This window comes from Oncorhynchus masou, chromosome 33, assembly GCF_036934945.1.
Source record: "Oncorhynchus masou masou isolate Uvic2021 chromosome 33, UVic_Omas_1.1, whole genome shotgun sequence".
NCBI classification, from domain to species: domain Eukaryota; kingdom Metazoa; phylum Chordata; class Actinopteri; order Salmoniformes; family Salmonidae; genus Oncorhynchus; species Oncorhynchus masou.
In genome coordinates, this window is record NC_088244.1 from 22,532,964 (window position 1) to 22,550,678 (window position 17,715).

The 17,715-nt window shown below is 42.1% G+C and overlaps 1 protein-coding gene across 1 annotated transcript; it reads left to right on the forward strand.

Annotated features, from left to right (window-relative positions):
* The first annotated feature begins 3,067 nt into the window (after nucleotides 1–3,067).
* LOC135527433 (uncharacterized) lies at nucleotides 3,068–8,574 on the forward strand. The gene is made up of 6 exons (XM_064955964.1): nucleotides 3,068–3,296; nucleotides 3,517–5,533; nucleotides 5,669–5,861; nucleotides 6,374–6,570; nucleotides 7,290–7,463; nucleotides 8,458–8,574. Exons 1-6 carry the CDS (start codon nucleotides 3,068–3,070, stop codon nucleotides 8,471–8,473), a joined length of 2,826 nt encoding a protein of 941 aa, XP_064812036.1. The 3' UTR covers nucleotides 8,474–8,574.
* Nucleotides 8,575–17,715: the final 9,141 nt, after the last annotated feature.

Below are 17,715 nucleotides of genomic sequence, written 5' to 3' on the forward strand. Positions count from 1 at the left end.
CTTAATGTGTATTTATTTAAAGAGCCCATGAGATAAATAGGAGATTATATCATATCTATTTTTCTTTCAAAAGTATATCTATTTTTATTTTCAGAGAAATAGTTATTTATCATAGGGGAAAATGGAGGAGAAACCAACTATGAGTGATATCAATTTGGACAAGATCCTTTCTACACCTCAAGAAGTACCACATTCCGTTGAGGTGGTACTGAGGAAATTGGAAATTGCTGAAATGGGTCGAGCTAAACGAGTGAGTCACATTCCAAAAATGGTTCCACTTGTAACTCCCATGCCCATATGAAATTATTGCTGTGAAGAATTGTCATAAAAATATGTATTTAAGAAGAGCATGTGAGCCCAGCGAGCATATTTGGTTCATTGGAAGTTGTGGGAACATATGTTTTTGGTTTTACATTGGTTGTTGGAACGAAGACATACATTTCCTGACCGATAAAACTGAAGAACAGAACAGAAGTCAAAATTTCACCTGTGCTGGGAAAGCTTATTTTTAGGTTGCAGAGAGGTTCTGAGAACATTTCACTCTGGCTCCTTGAAATTTTTCCTGGTAGGTTTTATTAATGCTCTGAGAACAGAAATAACAGTGGGGCAAAAAAAGTATTTAGTCAGCCACCAATTGTGCAAGTTCTCCCACTTAAAAAGATGAGAGGCCTGTAATTTTCATCATAGGAACACTTCAACTATGACAGACAGATTGTGAAAAAATAATCCAGAAAATCACATTGTAGGATTTTTAAGGAATTTATTTGCTAATTGTGGTGGAAAATAAGTATTTGGTCAATAACAAAAGTTTATCTCAATACTTTGTTATATACCCTTTGTTGGCAATGACAGAGGTCAAACGTTTTCTGTAAGTCTTGACAAGGTTTTCACACACTGTTGCTGGTATTTTGGCCCATTCCTCCATGCAGATCTCCTCTAGAGCAGTGATGTTTTGGGGCTGTTGCTGGGCAACATGGACTTTCAACTCCCTCCAAAGATTTTCTATGGGGTTGAGATCTGGAGACTGGCTAGGCCACTCCAGGACCTTGAAATGCTTCTTACGAAGCCACTCCTTCATTGCCCAGGCAGTGTGTTTGGGATCATTGTCATGCTGATAGACCCAGCCACGTTTCATCTTCAATGCCCTTGCTGATGGAAGGAGGTTTTCACTCAAAATCTCACGATACATGGCCCCATTCATTCTTTCCTTTACACGGATCAGTCGTCCTGGTCCCTTTGCAGAAAAACAGCCCCAAAGCATGATGTTTCCACCCCCATGCTTCACAGTAGGTATGGTGTTCTTTGGATGCAACTCAGCATTCTTTGTCCTCCAAACACGACGAGTTGAGTTTTTACCAAAAAGTTCTATTTTGGTTTCATCTGACCATATGACATTCTCCCAATCTTCTTCTGGATCATCCAAATGCTCTCTAGCAAACTTCAGACGGGCCTGGACATGTACTGGCTTAAGCAGGGGGACACGTTTGGCACTGCAGGATTTGAGTCCTTGGCGGCGTAGTGTGTTACTGATGGTAGGCTTTGTTACTTTGGTCCCAGCTCTCTGCAGGTCATTCACTAGGTCCCATCGTGTGGTTCTGGGATTTTTGCTCACCATTCTCGTGATCATTTTGACCCCACGGGGTGAGATCTTGCGTGGAGCCCCAGATCGAGGGAGATTATCAGTGGTCTTGTATGTCTTCCATTTCCTAATAGTTGCTCCCACAGTTGATTTCATCAAACCAAGCTGCTTACCTATTGCAGATTCAGTCTTCTTGGCCTGGTGCAGGTCTACAATTTGTTTCTGGTGTCCTTTGACAGCTCTTTGGTCTTGGCCATAGTGGAGTTTGGAGTGTGACTGTTTGAGGTTGTGGACATGTGTCTTTTATACTGATAACAAGTTCAAACAGATGCCATTAATACAAGTAACGAGTGGAGGACAGATGAGCCTCTTAAAGAAGGTCTGTGAGAGCCAGAAATCTTGCTTGTTTGTAGGTGACCAAATACTTATTTTCCACCATAATTTGCAAATAAATTCATTAAAATTCCTACAATGTGATTTTCTGGATTTTTTTTCAATTTTGTCTGTCATAGTTGAAGTGTACCTATGATGAAAATTACAGGCCTCTCTCATCTTTATAAGTGGGAGAACCTGCACAATTGGTGGCTGACAAAATACTTTTTTGCCCCACTGTATGTTATTTGGAGGTTTTTTAATAACTTTGTTAAAACTTCCTGAATGTGTCATTAACAATTTTAATAACTCTGTTAGCTTATTTTGGCGTAACTTTTTGTTAAACTCCAAGCACATACGTAAAGTATGTTTGTTTTTTGTCAAATTCCTTAAATGTGCTGAGAATGTTCCAAAGTCAAGCAACTATCCTGCAACATTCCCAGGAAGTTGTGTGAAGGTTGTATGCAAAATAACCGTAGGACAACCACGATCTCACCAAGCTCTAAGAAACATATGTGCTAGCTGGAATGAGATAGGAGCATAGTTAACAATATCCCCTCACTACCTGTAGGTCATATGGCAGAGAAGCACTTTTTCACGATGCCACGTGTTCTACTTCTTAATCTAATCACTTCATAGTAGTGTGGCATCCCTGTTTTTACGGCACATGTGGTAGTGCACTCGCCCCACTGTAACCTCAGAGTCAGGTTCAAGTCTCTCTACTGCTGTTCCCCTTCCATCGTTACACAATATTATTTGTAGTAGTATTCCATGTAGGCCTATCCAGTATTTTCTAGCCTCATACAAACCATCCTGATGCGAGATCAGGACAATTGCCTGTGTGTGTGAAGAAACACACACACAGGCACAGACACAAGCTTACACATGCAGATGATAAGACACGCACTTTACACACACATGGATTTTGCATTGTAGATATGTGGTAGTAGAGTAGTGGCCTGAGGGAACACACTTAATGTGTTGTGAAAAGTGTTAATGTAATGTCGTGCAATATTTTAAATGGTATATAACTGCCTTAATGTTGCTGGACGTCAGGAAGAGTAGCTGCAGCCAAGGCTGCTAGGAATCCTTAACAAATACAAATACCTACAGGACATGGCAGGGAGACTGCACGTGATCCTGAACAGTGTAAACAAGGCGCTGTGCCGCATGCGCTTGGCCTCGGCTGTAGAGGAGGAGGATGATGACCTGATAACACAATCACAGCATCTAGAGGAGAAGCGCAGGCGTGGCCAGCAGCTCGTCACTATCCAAGCATTCCTACAGTCCAGCCTGGACAAGGAAAATGAGCTCAGCGTGGTCCTCCAGTGGCTCAGAAACATGAGTGAGTGGCACAGTGCCATTAGCTGTTCAAAGTGCTTTAGAATTGGACCAAAGTGCTTCAGTAATTAATGCTCATACCATGGTTGTGATATCTGTTCTGTACAATCTATTTTTATACACTGCTTGCTCTTCAGGGGTTTAAGTCAGGATACTGTAAATAACATTGTGACATTTGTTAGGGCTTTATTAATACAATTTTATTAATTGGTTGATTGCTGTAGACCAGGAGCTGGTGGAGGTGGAGGAGGACGAGGACTTCCGGGAGGTAGATGGTATCACTGAGGAATGGGTTGAGGAGATGCAAGACAAGATCCAGAGTTTCATGTCGGACATCCAAGCTTGTATTGTACGTCTTCACGAGCTTTGTGGATTCCTCTTTGAACTCGACACCAGGAAAACCAAAAAGAAAGAAGCAGAACATAAGAAGGGAGGTGTGTGGCACTGGTGGCTGGAGTCAAAAGTCGATGCCAGGACGATACTGAAGATCCAGGAGCTGCAGCCGCCCACAGTGGAACGCATGATGGCGGAGCCCAGCCTGGCCACCAAGTCTTCTACAGATCTGTCCTTCATGCTGGGCGACATCTCCAAGTCCATGTCCTGCAACAAGGCCATGAGCATGGCCTTTAAGTTCATTCAGACGGGGCTCCACAACCTAAACGAGGCTCTGCAGGAGCGCACAGGTGAGGCCCACAAAGCCCAAGCCCAACTGGATGAGATGAAGGCTAATGACTGCCGTGCTAACCTGGCCCGTGCCAAAGCAGAGCTGGAAGGGGGCAAGACAAGGATCACCAAACTGGAGGGAGATAACTATAACCTTCAGGAGGAGATCGCAGCGCACAAGTTCCAGATCCACAAGCTGGAGGGGATGGTCAGGTCAGGACAACAGGGTTCTGTGATTAAAGTGATTGAGCCGGTGATGGAATTCCCCATGACTCAGAGCCAAACCCAGCCAGAGAGCACCTCAGTCCCATTCAATCCGAAATATCCCAGACGGCCCCCTCTGTCTAAGAAGGAGCAGAAGCCAAAGATAGCGCCATCAGTGGTGGAATCACAGCTACCCAAGAGCCCACCCAAGACTGCGGCTGGTACGGAGCCAGAGTCCATTGAGGAGGAGTATGTCGAAGAGGAGATACCTCCCACACCTTCCCCTGTGTCTGAAGAGGAGATCAACCCCGAGACATCACCTGATGAATTGGACCTCTTTGAGGCCATGGAGAAGAACAGCACCAGCCTCTTGGATGGCTTCCAGTCATCTGTGTTCAACATAATTGAAAAGTCCCTCAGTGTTAAGGATATAGGCCTAGAGGCAGACAAGGCCAACGACGCCATCAAACTCTACATCATCCTTCAGAAAACCATCCGAAACTCCTTCAACAACATCACCTCCAAACTCCATGGGAAATTTACAGACAGCATCCTGGGCATGCCGTTTGAGGAGGACAAAGTGGCTTGGGAGGGGTTCTGGGATGACACCACCAAGTCACCAGGGGACATGCTCAAAGAGATCAACTCTATGTTCGTCAGCCATGACCAGAACATTGAGAGTTTGGGCGCCAATGTGCACATGCTCATGAAAGAAGAAGACAAGAACGCCAAGTCTGCTTCCAAGAAAGGACCCCACCAAGAATGCCACCACTCTGTGTCTGAGGTCCTGATCCAGTTGAAGAACAGCAACAACATGAGCAAGCAGCAGACCTGTAAGATGCGCCTGGCCCTGGAGAACCTCATGAACAACAAGTTGGATAATGAGCCCAAGACTGAGGAGGAACAGCCATTCACCAGCCATTTCTCCATCTCGTCCTCTGACAGCTTTGTAGAGGAAGAGGAGATCAGAGTGGAGAAGAAACGCCACCACCACATCGAGAAAACTGTCAAAGTACCTGTAGAGAAGCAAATCAAGAGGAGACATACTCCACATCAGACAACAAGGCAAGTACTGAAACCCAGACTTATAGAGACAGCCAACCAGGGGGACATAGAGCGGTATAAGATGGAGATTGAGGAGGAGGGGAGGAAGATAGAGAAAACGGTGATGGTGGGGGCGACATACCAGGTGAACGTGGTGTCTCAGAGGACCAACCTGAATCTCCTGAGGCAGGCGGCGATCAGCGGGGAGATCTCCACTGAGCTGTACAGCATGGCCAAGGACCTCATCACACACATTCTGGGCATGGATGAGATGAGACTGGCCTGCCTGCTCCGCAAGTTCATGGCCTACAGATCAGTGCAGCAAGTCCGGTATGATAAGAATTTATGCTCATACTCTTTTTTGGTAGAATTGTTTTGTTCATATGATTCACGGGACCATTTATTGATCAGAACTTGTATTTTTGGAATACAACTTATTTTTTAACCTCTATTTTTTCTTGTCAGTTACAATCTAAATATGCAGTTGGTTGCTGCTCGGGAGCTAAAGGATGGACAGTCGGTAAAAGAAATATACTCCTTCCTGACGAAACTGGATGTGTACCAGAAACGGACGTTGCGTCGGTGGAGTGCTAAACAAGCTGCTATTGAACACAGCCGCAAGACCTGCCTTGCTCGCATGCTATATCTTTTCAGTGAGGTGAGGAAGAATAGTAGACACAAGCCTTAATTTGGTTGCTACATTCACTTTCATCCTACAGACATATGGCTTTTCATGGGGCTTTATCGTTGGTTATCTTTAATCATATTGTGGTCATTTAAAATGTTAAAGCTGTTCAATGGAACATTTGAAACCCAATGGGTTCAGAGCCTTTCCTCAAACACATACATTTTAGAATGGTAATTTCCATGGAAAGCAAACTCTGTTGATCTATATCCTTTCTATGTGAACTGATCCTGCTTCTGGCAGTAGGCGGTACAGTTTTCCTACTTTTGCTTTCTCCGTCTGGTACTTGTTGGGTATTTCAACAGAAAATATACAAGAGTAATGGCTGTTCAGAAGGTATTTCACAGCGTATTGTTTGGACTATACAACCATACTTCATATTATACTTTGAAATGTAGAAGGTTAGATTAGTAAACGATGGTCCAAAAGACTTACCGCACAGCACCTTTAAAATAAATCAACCACAATTCCTACAATTTCCTCAGATAAGACAAGACTACAATGTGCACCTGCTCACCCCGTTCCCGTGCTCCAGCCTCTCCCGTCAACATCTGGCCATCAAGTCCCACAAGCTGACGTGGTCCCTGAGCCCTGGTTGCCAGCGCCGCCACCTGCCCACTACAGCCCAGACCCCCCACCTGGTGATGCCCACCTCAGAGGCCGGACCCCTGAGCGGAGTCAGGTATGGGCAAGGCCATTAAGGTTAAAAAAATGTAATATAGCTGATCAAGTGTATTTGTGGTCTATGCTATGTGGGAAAAACAAAACAAGCTCTGAAAACAAGGATAGCAGAACACAGGAGTAATATCAGGGCTCGTCACAACATTAGCTCTGAGATACATTGGCATTGAACATGTTAAGACTCCTAGGAGGGGAGGCGATACTGATGATCTATCACTGAGAAGAGAATTGTGTTGGATTTACTGTTTGCGTACAATGTCTCCTAGATGTCTGAACCAAGAGTTTGATATCAGACCATTTGTTACCTGAATATGTCACTTTACTTTGATTTGTATTGCCTTCCAGGTTACCCACTTGGTCATTTTGTAAATATATATTATGTTCTGGAACCATGACATGCACCCATCTCATTGTTATTTCTTTATTAGAGATATACAAATGTATTTTGCACCCACCGTGCGTCACATGGTCATGTGAGGTGATATGTGTATATTTGGGGATGTGAACACTCAGTGTTTTTGACCTGACGAAGATCCGTTTTGGATGGAAATGTTGTGAACTCATCAGTATTGTGAACTCATTAAATGGCCTTTATGTTGCTGCAGTAAATTATTATTATGATAATGCAGTCATGGAACCATACTGCAATGTTCAGCCTCAGCTCTCCCTCCCCTTCCTAATTGGTACAGATACAGTAACTCAGTGCTTTGTCTTTCTCAGGGAGCTGTTGAGGGGTCAGCTACCCACACTGTGGCATTGTAATCTGACCATGAACAACATGCAGCTGGCCAGGAAGATGGCCTCTCCCCCCTGCAACCTCTCCTCCATCCCCCTGCTGATGGAGATGGACGTCAACCATAGCCGAGCCACTGCACTGCGCTCTGCACAGGGCAGGTAAGGCCTCACACACTGCATTAACTGGTATCATTGGATAGGAGCTTAGAGAGCAGCAATGTTTGGACAATTCAAGGCAAGATCTTAGTATTTTAGGATTATGTCCTTCCCCTGGTGAAAGGTATAGACTGCTTGTGATATTGAGTTTCAGTTCTAAATTCTCATTGGTTTGTGACGCGTGAACTGCAGTGGTGTAAAGTAATTAAGTAAAAATACTTTAAAGTACTACGTACTTAAAGTAGTTTTTCGGGGTATCTGTACTTTACTCTATTTTTGACAACTTTTACTTCGCTACATTCCTAAAGAAAATCATGTACTTTTTACTCCATACATTTTCCCTAACACCCAAAAGTACTCGTTGCATTTTGAATGCTTAGCAGCACAGGAAATTGTCTAATTCACACACTTATCAAGAGAACATACCTGGTCTTCCTACTGCCTCTGATCTGGCAGACTCAGTAAACACACATGCTTTGTTTGTAAATTATGTCTGAGTGTTGGAGTGTGCCACCGGCTATCTGTACATTAAAATAACAAGAAAATGGTGCTGTTTGCTTAATATAAGGAATTTGAAAAATATTTATACTTTTACTTTTGATACTTAAGTTTTATTTGAGCAATTACATTTACTTTTGATACTTAAGTATATTTAAAACCAAATACTTTTAGACTTTTACTCAAGTAGTATTTTTCTGGAGGAATTTCACTTTTATTGAGTCATTTTCTATTAAGGTATTTTTACTTTTCCTCAAGTATGACAATTGGGTACTTTTTTCCATCACTGGTGAACGGGATAAGCCACTGCACTTATTGAGTCCCAGAGAGGCAAATCGACCTCTGGGTTTTATTACAGGGATATTGGATGTTAAGAGAGCAGGGGCACAGGAAACTGACTTCTGTCATCTGTGTGTAGTGTACCCAGCACAAATGTCTAAAGACAAGCTAAACTAAAGTCTGAGTTATTGAATGTGTTATCATCTCTTCTCTGTCTCAGGATGAGTGGGGGATAGCTGCATGCTTTCTAGAGGAGATGTGTTGATGCATAGGGAGATGACCTACTGAAGGGATCCAGTCTGTCACTAATCTCAAACGCCAGCCAATAAAGAATACGTTCACTCCAGCCCCATGCTCCATGCCTCCTTTACTCCCACACTGTAGTTTTCAGTGGCGTCACAGGACAGCTGAACAAGCACATGTGCAAAAGGTACAGTTGTTGAGCTGTCGGGAAGAGGCATCCAGTGAATCCATTCACATAGCCACATGATTTTAAAAACCTTGTTGAGAGGGGTTTCCTCTCCCCTTCCATAAGACTTTCCCTCATTGTTTGCCTTGGTATCAGGACTGGACATAGGTTGATTCCTACAGTATGTTAATGCATGCAGAAGTATATTAGGGGTCTTTAACTGCTTCCTGAAAACCTATTTGTTAGGTGCCTCCTAAGAAGAGGTAGGTGCATGAGTCAGGAGCAGGAGAGCAAGGAATTCCAGTTTGCACAGTCGTTTATAATAAGTCCCAACCCACCAACAACAGGCGGGGAAAATCACGAAACACACGGAGGAGAAACCTCTACTCCTAACACAGTACCAACGGTACAACGACTGCGAGGGGGAAAAAACCTGTGGAGCAAACACGCACCCCTAACAGAGCTAACACAGTAAAATAATCCCGCACAAAGACTAGCAGGCTGTGGAGGTTAATAAACCCACCGAAATTAACTAATCAGACACAGGTGATAACAACAGACAGACACAAACGAAAAGGACAATTGGATCGGTGGCAGCTAGTAGGCCGGCGACGACGACCGCCGAGCACCGCCCAAACAGGGAGAGGAGCCACCTTCAGTGGAAGTCGTGACACTATTAGAAGTGTATCCGGCTTTCCAGAGCAGTTCTGAGAATTCACTTTTTTTCTGTTTGCGCACCAGCAGGTGAAGACCGCTTGTAGAGCAATTGTTGCAGCAGTAGCACAGTGACTACAAATAATAATTCACTCACAGTCGCACACAATATCCACCATATACCTTTGCACAACAAAAGGTGTATGTACACTCACACTATACATTTACATTTAAGTAATTTAGCAGACGCTCTTATCCAGAGCAACTTACAGTTAGTGCATTCATCTTAAGATAGCTAGGTGGGTCAACCATATATCACAGGCATAGAAAGTACACTTTTCCTCAATAACATAGCTATCAGTAGAGTCAGTAGAGTCAGACTCTGTTGTCCTAGCTTCATGGGGAAGCTGGTTCCACGATTGCGGTGCCAGGACAGAGAAAAGCTTGGACTGGGCTGAGTGGGAGCTGGCCTCCCGTAGGGGTGGGAGGGCCAAGAGATCTGAGGTGGCAGAACAGAGTGCTTGGGTTGGGGTGTAGAGTTTGAGCACAGCCTGAAGGTAGGGCGGGGTAGTTGCAGGGGTTCAAGTGTCACACATGGGGACCCCTGCCAACAGCGAGTTGCAGTAGTCCAGACAGGAGAGGACAAGTGCCTTGATTAGGACCTGCGCCGCTTCCTGTGTGAGGTAGGGTCATGTGTGGAGTACAGAAGAGCCTCTTAAAGAAGAAGTTACAGGTCTGTGAGAGCCAAAAATCTTGCTTGTTTGTAGGTGGCCAAATACTTATTTCGCACCATAATTTGCAAATAAATTCATTAAAAATCCTGCAATGTGATTTTCTGGATTTTTTTTCAATTTTTTTTATAATTTTGTCTGTCATAGCTGAAGTGTACCTATGATGAAAATTACAGGCCTCTCTCATCTTTTTAAGTTGGAGAACTTGCACAATTGGTGGCTGACTAAATACTTTTTTGCCCCACTGTATGTGTGAGTGAGACCAGTTTACTCAATAGGCTGAGTGAATGAGTAGCGGATGTTGTCAACCTTTTTTTCAAAGTGGTTGACAAAGTCGTTCATAGAGAGGGGGGAGGGAGGGGGGCGGGGTGGAGGATAAGGAATGGAGGAGAAGGTGGAAAAGAGTTTCCTAGGGTTAGAGGCAGCTTGAAATGTATAGTGGTAGAAAGTGGCTTTAGCAGCAGATACAGAGGAAGAGAAGGTAGAGAGGAGGGAGTGAAAGGATGATAGGTCCTCTGGATGTTTAGTTTTCCTTCATTTTTGCTCAGCTGCCCACTTCAATTCAGCTTATAAAGGCTTCATAAAGCCTTCATAAGCACTAAATGTGTTACAAAGCATCTATAACCATATGCCATGCTTTATAAAGGGTTGATAAATGTGGCATAACTGTGTGACATAATCACCAATGTCAAATGTGACCTGAGCCACTATGTCGAATATGATATAAACGTGTGCTTTATAAAGGGCGACATATTGTGCTGAAGGAAGGATACACTCTAACGTGATGTCATGTTAGTCACATTACACCTAGTCTTGTTCCCAGATAATTCTGCCCAAATGCACGGTATTTCTGGTGGACCAATGCATAAAACTTGGCCTTCATTAGTTAGGGCTCGGCTTCAAATACAATTTTAAGAAGATCAGTTGTAGAAATGGGCAGGATTTAGCAATAATTATGACTTTTTGACTGTGTTACGTAGTGAGGATGACAAACATTCTACTCAGTAAGAATCCTATAGAATTCTATGGCACACCCACTAAGGCCGACTTTGAATGGTTGATGGAGACAACGTTACACCAAGAAATACTTATCTTGATGAAAGTCCCCAACCTAAAGAAATTGAAAAGGTCTTTCATCTGGAACTAAGTTACATGTTCCTCAGTACACAAACACACACACAACAAAAACTATCCAGACCTCGTGGTACTGGGCCCAGTCAGGTCTTTGACACATTCACCTACTCCCCCTGCTGAAAGATCAGCCACAAAATGTTGGCACCATTGTAACAGGTTGTAATCAAGGCCTGGTCTCCAGCATGGGAACAGAAGAGAAATACCTGGTGCAGTAGTCTCAGCTTGGACTACTCCAAATCATCTTGGTTCTGGCACACTGACACTAACACAAATACAAGCTTTGCAGGTCCATTAATCCATTTAAATACCTATCACACCCTACAGTAAACTGTGGATCATGAGAAAATCTTCATAAATCATCAGAACTTTAATAACCTATTTATTGAAACTTTATGCAGTGTCCTGTAATACTTACTCTGAAGTGAGACACATTCAGTCATTCATAACACATCCATAAAGACTGTACTGCATGACACTGAACTTCATTTAAAGTCAGACCCCTTTGGTCATATATAACTTATACATAAATGCCTTGTATCATATGACGCTGTACTTACTATAAGGCCAGACACCTTTGGTCATTCATAGCACATACATAAAGGATTATGTAAACACTAATATATTAACACTTAGGGAATTATCACTAACAGCTAAAACAACTAAACATTAAAGACATGTTTAAACCATACAACAACCCTTTTATCTGTAAATTTTTTAAACAAATACATGACGTTTCAAAAAGTCCAGCAATGAAATTGGTTCTTGCCTCTCCTGCTGCAGTTACTGCATGTTGGTTCCACCCTTAAAAGTAAAATCAAAGAAAGTTAGCAGTTCTGTTAGGAAATGCCTTTGTTACACCATCTGGATAAGGGCATTTCTGTACTGCACCAGAAACTCTAAATGGAAAGATGGAAAACTCCATTCAATTCATAATATTATATTCCTCTTTCATTTACAAATCTCATGATGTGACTATCAGACATGGTTGCATCTAGGGGATATGTATTTAGCTGAACCTGCTAGCTAGCGACATTTCATCTTCACACAATTGCTGTGAAGTCACCAAAATTATTTGAAATAATGATTGAGGTAACTACATTGTGTAATCTAACTCAACACTTTCAGTTAAAGTCGGACATTTACATACACTTAGTTTGGAGTCATTAAAACTCTTTTCAACCACTGCACAAATTACTTGTTAACAAACTATAGTTTTGGCAAGTCGGTTTGTGACATTTTCAACAAATGTTTACAGACAGATTATTTCACTTGTGATTCACTGTATCACAATTCCAGTGGGTCAGAGGTTCACATGCACTAAGTTGACTGTGCCTTTAAACAGCTTGGAAAATTCCAGAAAATTATGTCATGGCTTTAGAAGCTTCTGATAGTCTATTGAAGGTGTACCTGTGGATGTATTTCAAGGCCTACTTTCAAACTCAGTGCCTCTTTGCTTGACATCATGGGAAAATCAAAAGAAATCAGCCAAGACCTCAGAAAAACAATTGTAGGCCTCCACAAGTCTGATTCATCCTTGGGAGCAATTTCCAAACGCCTGAAGGTACCTATGGTCATCTGTACAAACAATAGTACGCAAGTATAAACACCATGGGACCACGCAGCCGTCATACGGCTCAGGAAGGAGACGCATTCTGTCTCCTTGAGATTAACCTACTTTGGTGCGAAAAGTGCAAATCAATCCCAGAACAACAGCAAAGGACCTTGTGAAGATGCTGGAGGAAACCGGTACAAAAGTATCTATATCCACAGTAAAACGAGTCCTATATCGACATAACCTGAAAGGCCACTCTGCAAGGAATAAGCCACTGCTCCAAAACCATAATAAAGGTCAGACAGTTTGCAACTGCACATGGGGACAAAGATTGAATTGATTGAAATGTCCACTGGTCTGATGAAACAAAAATAGAACTGTTTGGCCATAATGACCATCGTTATGTTTGGAGGAAAAATTAGGAGGATTGCAAGCTGAAGAAACCATCCCAACCATGAAGCACGGGGGTTGCAACATCTTGTTGTTGGGGTGCTTTGCTGCAGGAGGGACTGGTGCACTTCACAAAATAGATGGCGTCATGAGAAGGAAAATGATGTGGATATATTGAAGCAACATCTCAAGACATAGAACATTTGTGGGCAGAACTGAAAAAGCATGTGCGAGCAAGGAGACCTACAAATCTGACTCAGTTACACCAGCTCTGTCAAGAGGAATGGGCCAAAATTCACCCAACTTATTGTGGAAGGCTACCCGAGTTTTTGACCCAAGTTAAACAATTTAAAGGCAATGCTACCAAATACTAATTGAGTGTTTGTAAACTTCTGACCCACTGGGAATGGGGTGAAAGAAATAAAAGCTGAAATAAATAATTATCTCTACTATTATTCTGACATTTCACATTCTTAAAATAAAGTGGTGATCCTAACTGACCTAAGACATGGAATTTTTAGTAGGATTAAATGTCAGAATTTGTGAAAAACTGAGTTTAAATGTATTTGGCTAAGATGTATGTAAACATCCGACTTGAACTGTACCTACAACAAACTAATTTAAATTACAATAACTAAAGCCTAACTTACTTGTTTCGCTGTGTTTCGCTGTTTCCCAGTGGCAGCACAAGTGGGGCATTTGATTGGCGAACTCATCACATGATCAGTATCTCGTCAGAAACACACAAAAATGTAACTTCTGGGTCACGGAATTACAGACATGTTCTAAATAGAAGACCTCCACACAATAGTAGAAAAGTGCCAATAACCGTTGATGATATGAAACAATAATTGTCTAAACATGAATGATTCCTATTTGTTCATATTTAAGTGACATTTGCATTATACTTGGGTTTTAAAACATGTTCCAAGGTCAAATAAATGCCCCCTATGCGAATCACTGTATATGGAATACAGATTGGGTTAAATCAAGAACTATTCTGGGATCAGCAGTAAACATTGTAGGGAATACTGAGTAGGGTCTGTAGAATGTAAATATGGTGTCATTTCATTTCTCTGAATAATAGGGAGTGTTGCTGTTGCTGGCCTTTTACTCCACCCATTCCATTGGTTGCCGAATCACATCACGTGCGCTTAACACACTACAGAAAATACGCTAACCAAACAACAGTGCAGCTCACTGAAATAATGGGAAACTACACTCAAAATCTAAAATCAAACAGAAGGAAGCATTTTTTGCTGTACTATAAAGTGTGTGTCATCCTTCAGCACAGCATTTTGGGGGAAGTTGAGGTCAGGTCCAATATTAGTTATGCACCCAAGAGGGAAATAGGTTGGCCATCCTAGAAGTGTTTTAGTGAAATATAATATTATATATACAATTTTGCAGACACTTTTATCGCGACTTACATTCATGCGTGAATACATTTTTACGTATGTGTCACGCCCTGGTCAAAATTTATTATGTTTATCTTCATTTATTGGGTCAGGCCAGGGTGTGACATGGGTTTATTGTGGTGTGTTTCATCTTGGGGTTTTGTGGGGTGTATAGCGTAGTCTATGGCTGCCTGAGGCGGTTCTCAATCAGAGTCAGGTGATTATCGTTGTCTCTGATTGGGAACCATATTTAGGCAGCCATATTCTTTGAGTGTTTCGTGGGTGATTGTTCCTGTCTCTGTGTTTGTAGTCACAAGATAGGCTGTATAGTTTTTTCACATTTCCGTCTGTTGGTTTTTTGTACATTTCAGTATTTTCATGTCTAGTCATTTTTCAACAATAAATATGAGTAAATACCACGCTGCATTTTGGTCCGCTTCTCCTTCGACAGACGAGAACCGTTACAGTATGGGTGGTCCAGGGAATTAAACCCAATATCCTGGCCTTGCAATGCTCTACCAACATACATGACAGGGTTCTAAATGCTTTGCGAAGCCTCAATTTAATATGATTTATAAGGCCTTTATTAAGGGGAGCTTACGCCACCCTTTATAAAGCACAGGTTTATGTCATATTTGACATAGTGGGTTATGAAACATTTGACATTGGTGGTTATGTCACACAAGTATGCCACATTTATGAACCCTTTATAAAGCATGATATAAGGTTATAGATGCTTTGAAACACATTTATGTAGTGTTTATGAAGGCTTTATAAGCTGAACGTAATTTAAAGAGGGACCGTATTTTTAAGCTTTGAGACAATTGAGACATGGATTGTGCATGTGTGCCATTCAGAGGATGAATGGGCAAGACAAAAGATGCACCGTCAAGAACTGCAGCGCGTTTTCAAGTGTGTATGAAGAATGGTCCACCAACCAAAGGACATCCAGCCAACTTGACACAACTGAGTCAATATGGGCCAACATCCCCGTGGAACACTTTTGACACCTTATAGAGTCCATGCCCTGACGAATTGAGGCTGTTCTGAGGGCAAAAGTTGTCTTTAATGTTTTATACACTCAGTGTATATTCCCAGCATATACGGTGCATTCGGAAAGTATTCAGACCCCTTGACCTATTCCACATTTTGTTACGTTATAGCCTTATTCTAAAATGTATTAAATAAATAAAAATCCCAATCTACACACTTACCCCATAATAACAAAGCGAAATATGTTACAAATAAAAAACAGAAATACCTTATTTACTCAGGAGCTCAGACTGGAGTGAAGTTTCATCTTCCTACAGGACAACGACCCTAAGCACACAGCCAAGACAACACAGGAGTGGCTTCGGGATAAGTCTCTGAATGTCCGTGTGTGGCCCAGCCAGAGCCCGGACTTGAACCCGATCAAACATCTCTGGAGAGACCTGAAAATAACTGTGCAATGATGCTCCCCATCCAACCTGACAGAGCTTGAGAGGATCTGCAGAGAAGAATGGGAGAAACTCCCCAAATACAGGTGTGTCAGGCTTGTAGCGTCATACCCAAGATGACTCGAGGCTGTAATCACTGTGTCGTGTCTTTACTTTCATTAAATGAAAAAGATTCTCTGTAATTAGTATTACTCGATTAAACAGATTCATCATGTAACTGTAATTAACTAGGAAGTCAGGGCACAGAAATGCATAAACAAACAAACAAGGTAAATATGGTTACAAGAAATGATAGGGGAATGTGCCCTAGTGGGCTAAACCGGCATCGCGGCTTGGTGGACAAAAGGGGGAGTCAGCTGAGAAGTCACTACAGAGTGATAATTATAACAATTGAAATGCTAATCCTTTGCACATGAACTCTCACTCATTCGGGAACAAATGCAATCAATATATATATATATTTACGCTCAGTGTGTCGTCTTGATCGCTGTTGAAAAGTTTGTTTCTGTTGGAGAGTTTCGTCCTGTTTCGTCCTCTCTCTCTCTCTCTGTCTCTCTCTCTCTCTCTCTGTCTTGGTTAGAGGGGATAGTTCAGAGTGACATTAATTAACTTATAGAATGGATGTTTCGGTGGTTGTCGTTCTTCACGTTCAATGATACCGAATTCCTAGCTGCAGACTAGTAATTAATATCAAAGACTTGTTCTTATTCTGTCGGTATCGGTAGTCTAAGAGTTTAACCACGTGGTATGGTTAAAAGATTCAGCAATGGTCTGCAACCTTCGTCCCCTCCTAATGGAGAAAAACATGGTCTGGTGATAATTTCTCAAAGTTGGGTTTTATTCGGAATTGCAGAAAAAGGCTGTCCTAGGATGCATGACCCTAACTGGGCTCAGGGGCGGTTGTCTGATTTAGTTAAACTCAAAAGGGAATTGGAGTTTCCTTCATTAAACAGTCCAAAATCACATCACACAATTTCACAAACAGTATCATACTCACTCATTCATTTTATACAACAATTAGATGTAAACCTCATACAGTATCTGAGGCTATTATATAAACAGTGTTATGGCAACAACAACAAAAACTCTTCCTTTATTTAACTAGGCAAGTCAGTTAAGAACAAATTCTTATTTTCAATGATGGCCTAGGAAGAGTGAGTTAACTGCCTGTTCAGGAGCAGAACGATAGATTTGTTCCTTGTCAGCTTGGGGATTTGAACTTGCAACCTTTCAGTTACTAGTCTAATGCTCTAACCACTAGGCTACCCTGCCGCCCCAGGTAAATATGGCAATGTGGCCACACCGTCTCCCATGAGCTTCCCCAAAATGTAACAAACGGACCAGTTCGGAGCTGGATTCTTCCCCGATCTTTTATACCTTGTCCGGAACATGAAATTTGTCTGTGAGGTGGAAGGAATTCCTTTGCTCTCTATGAAAATTCACTCTGTCTCTTACACTGTGTGGCCATGAGGCAGGGTCTTCTCAGGAATTTACGACCTCTCTCTGACCACAGCAGCCTAGTTGAAGGAGGCAGGGAGAGGGGGATGGGCTTGCTGTACCCAAAGAGGGCAACGTCATGACAACTGCCAAAGGTGCTTTAACAAAGTAATGAGTAAAGGGTCTGAATACTTATGTAAATGTGATATTTAATTGATTAAATGTTTATACATTTGCTACATTTTCTAATATTGTGTGTAGATTGATGAGGAAGAAAAACAGTTTAATCCATTTTAGAATAAGGCTGCAACGTAACAAAATATGGAAAAGGTCAA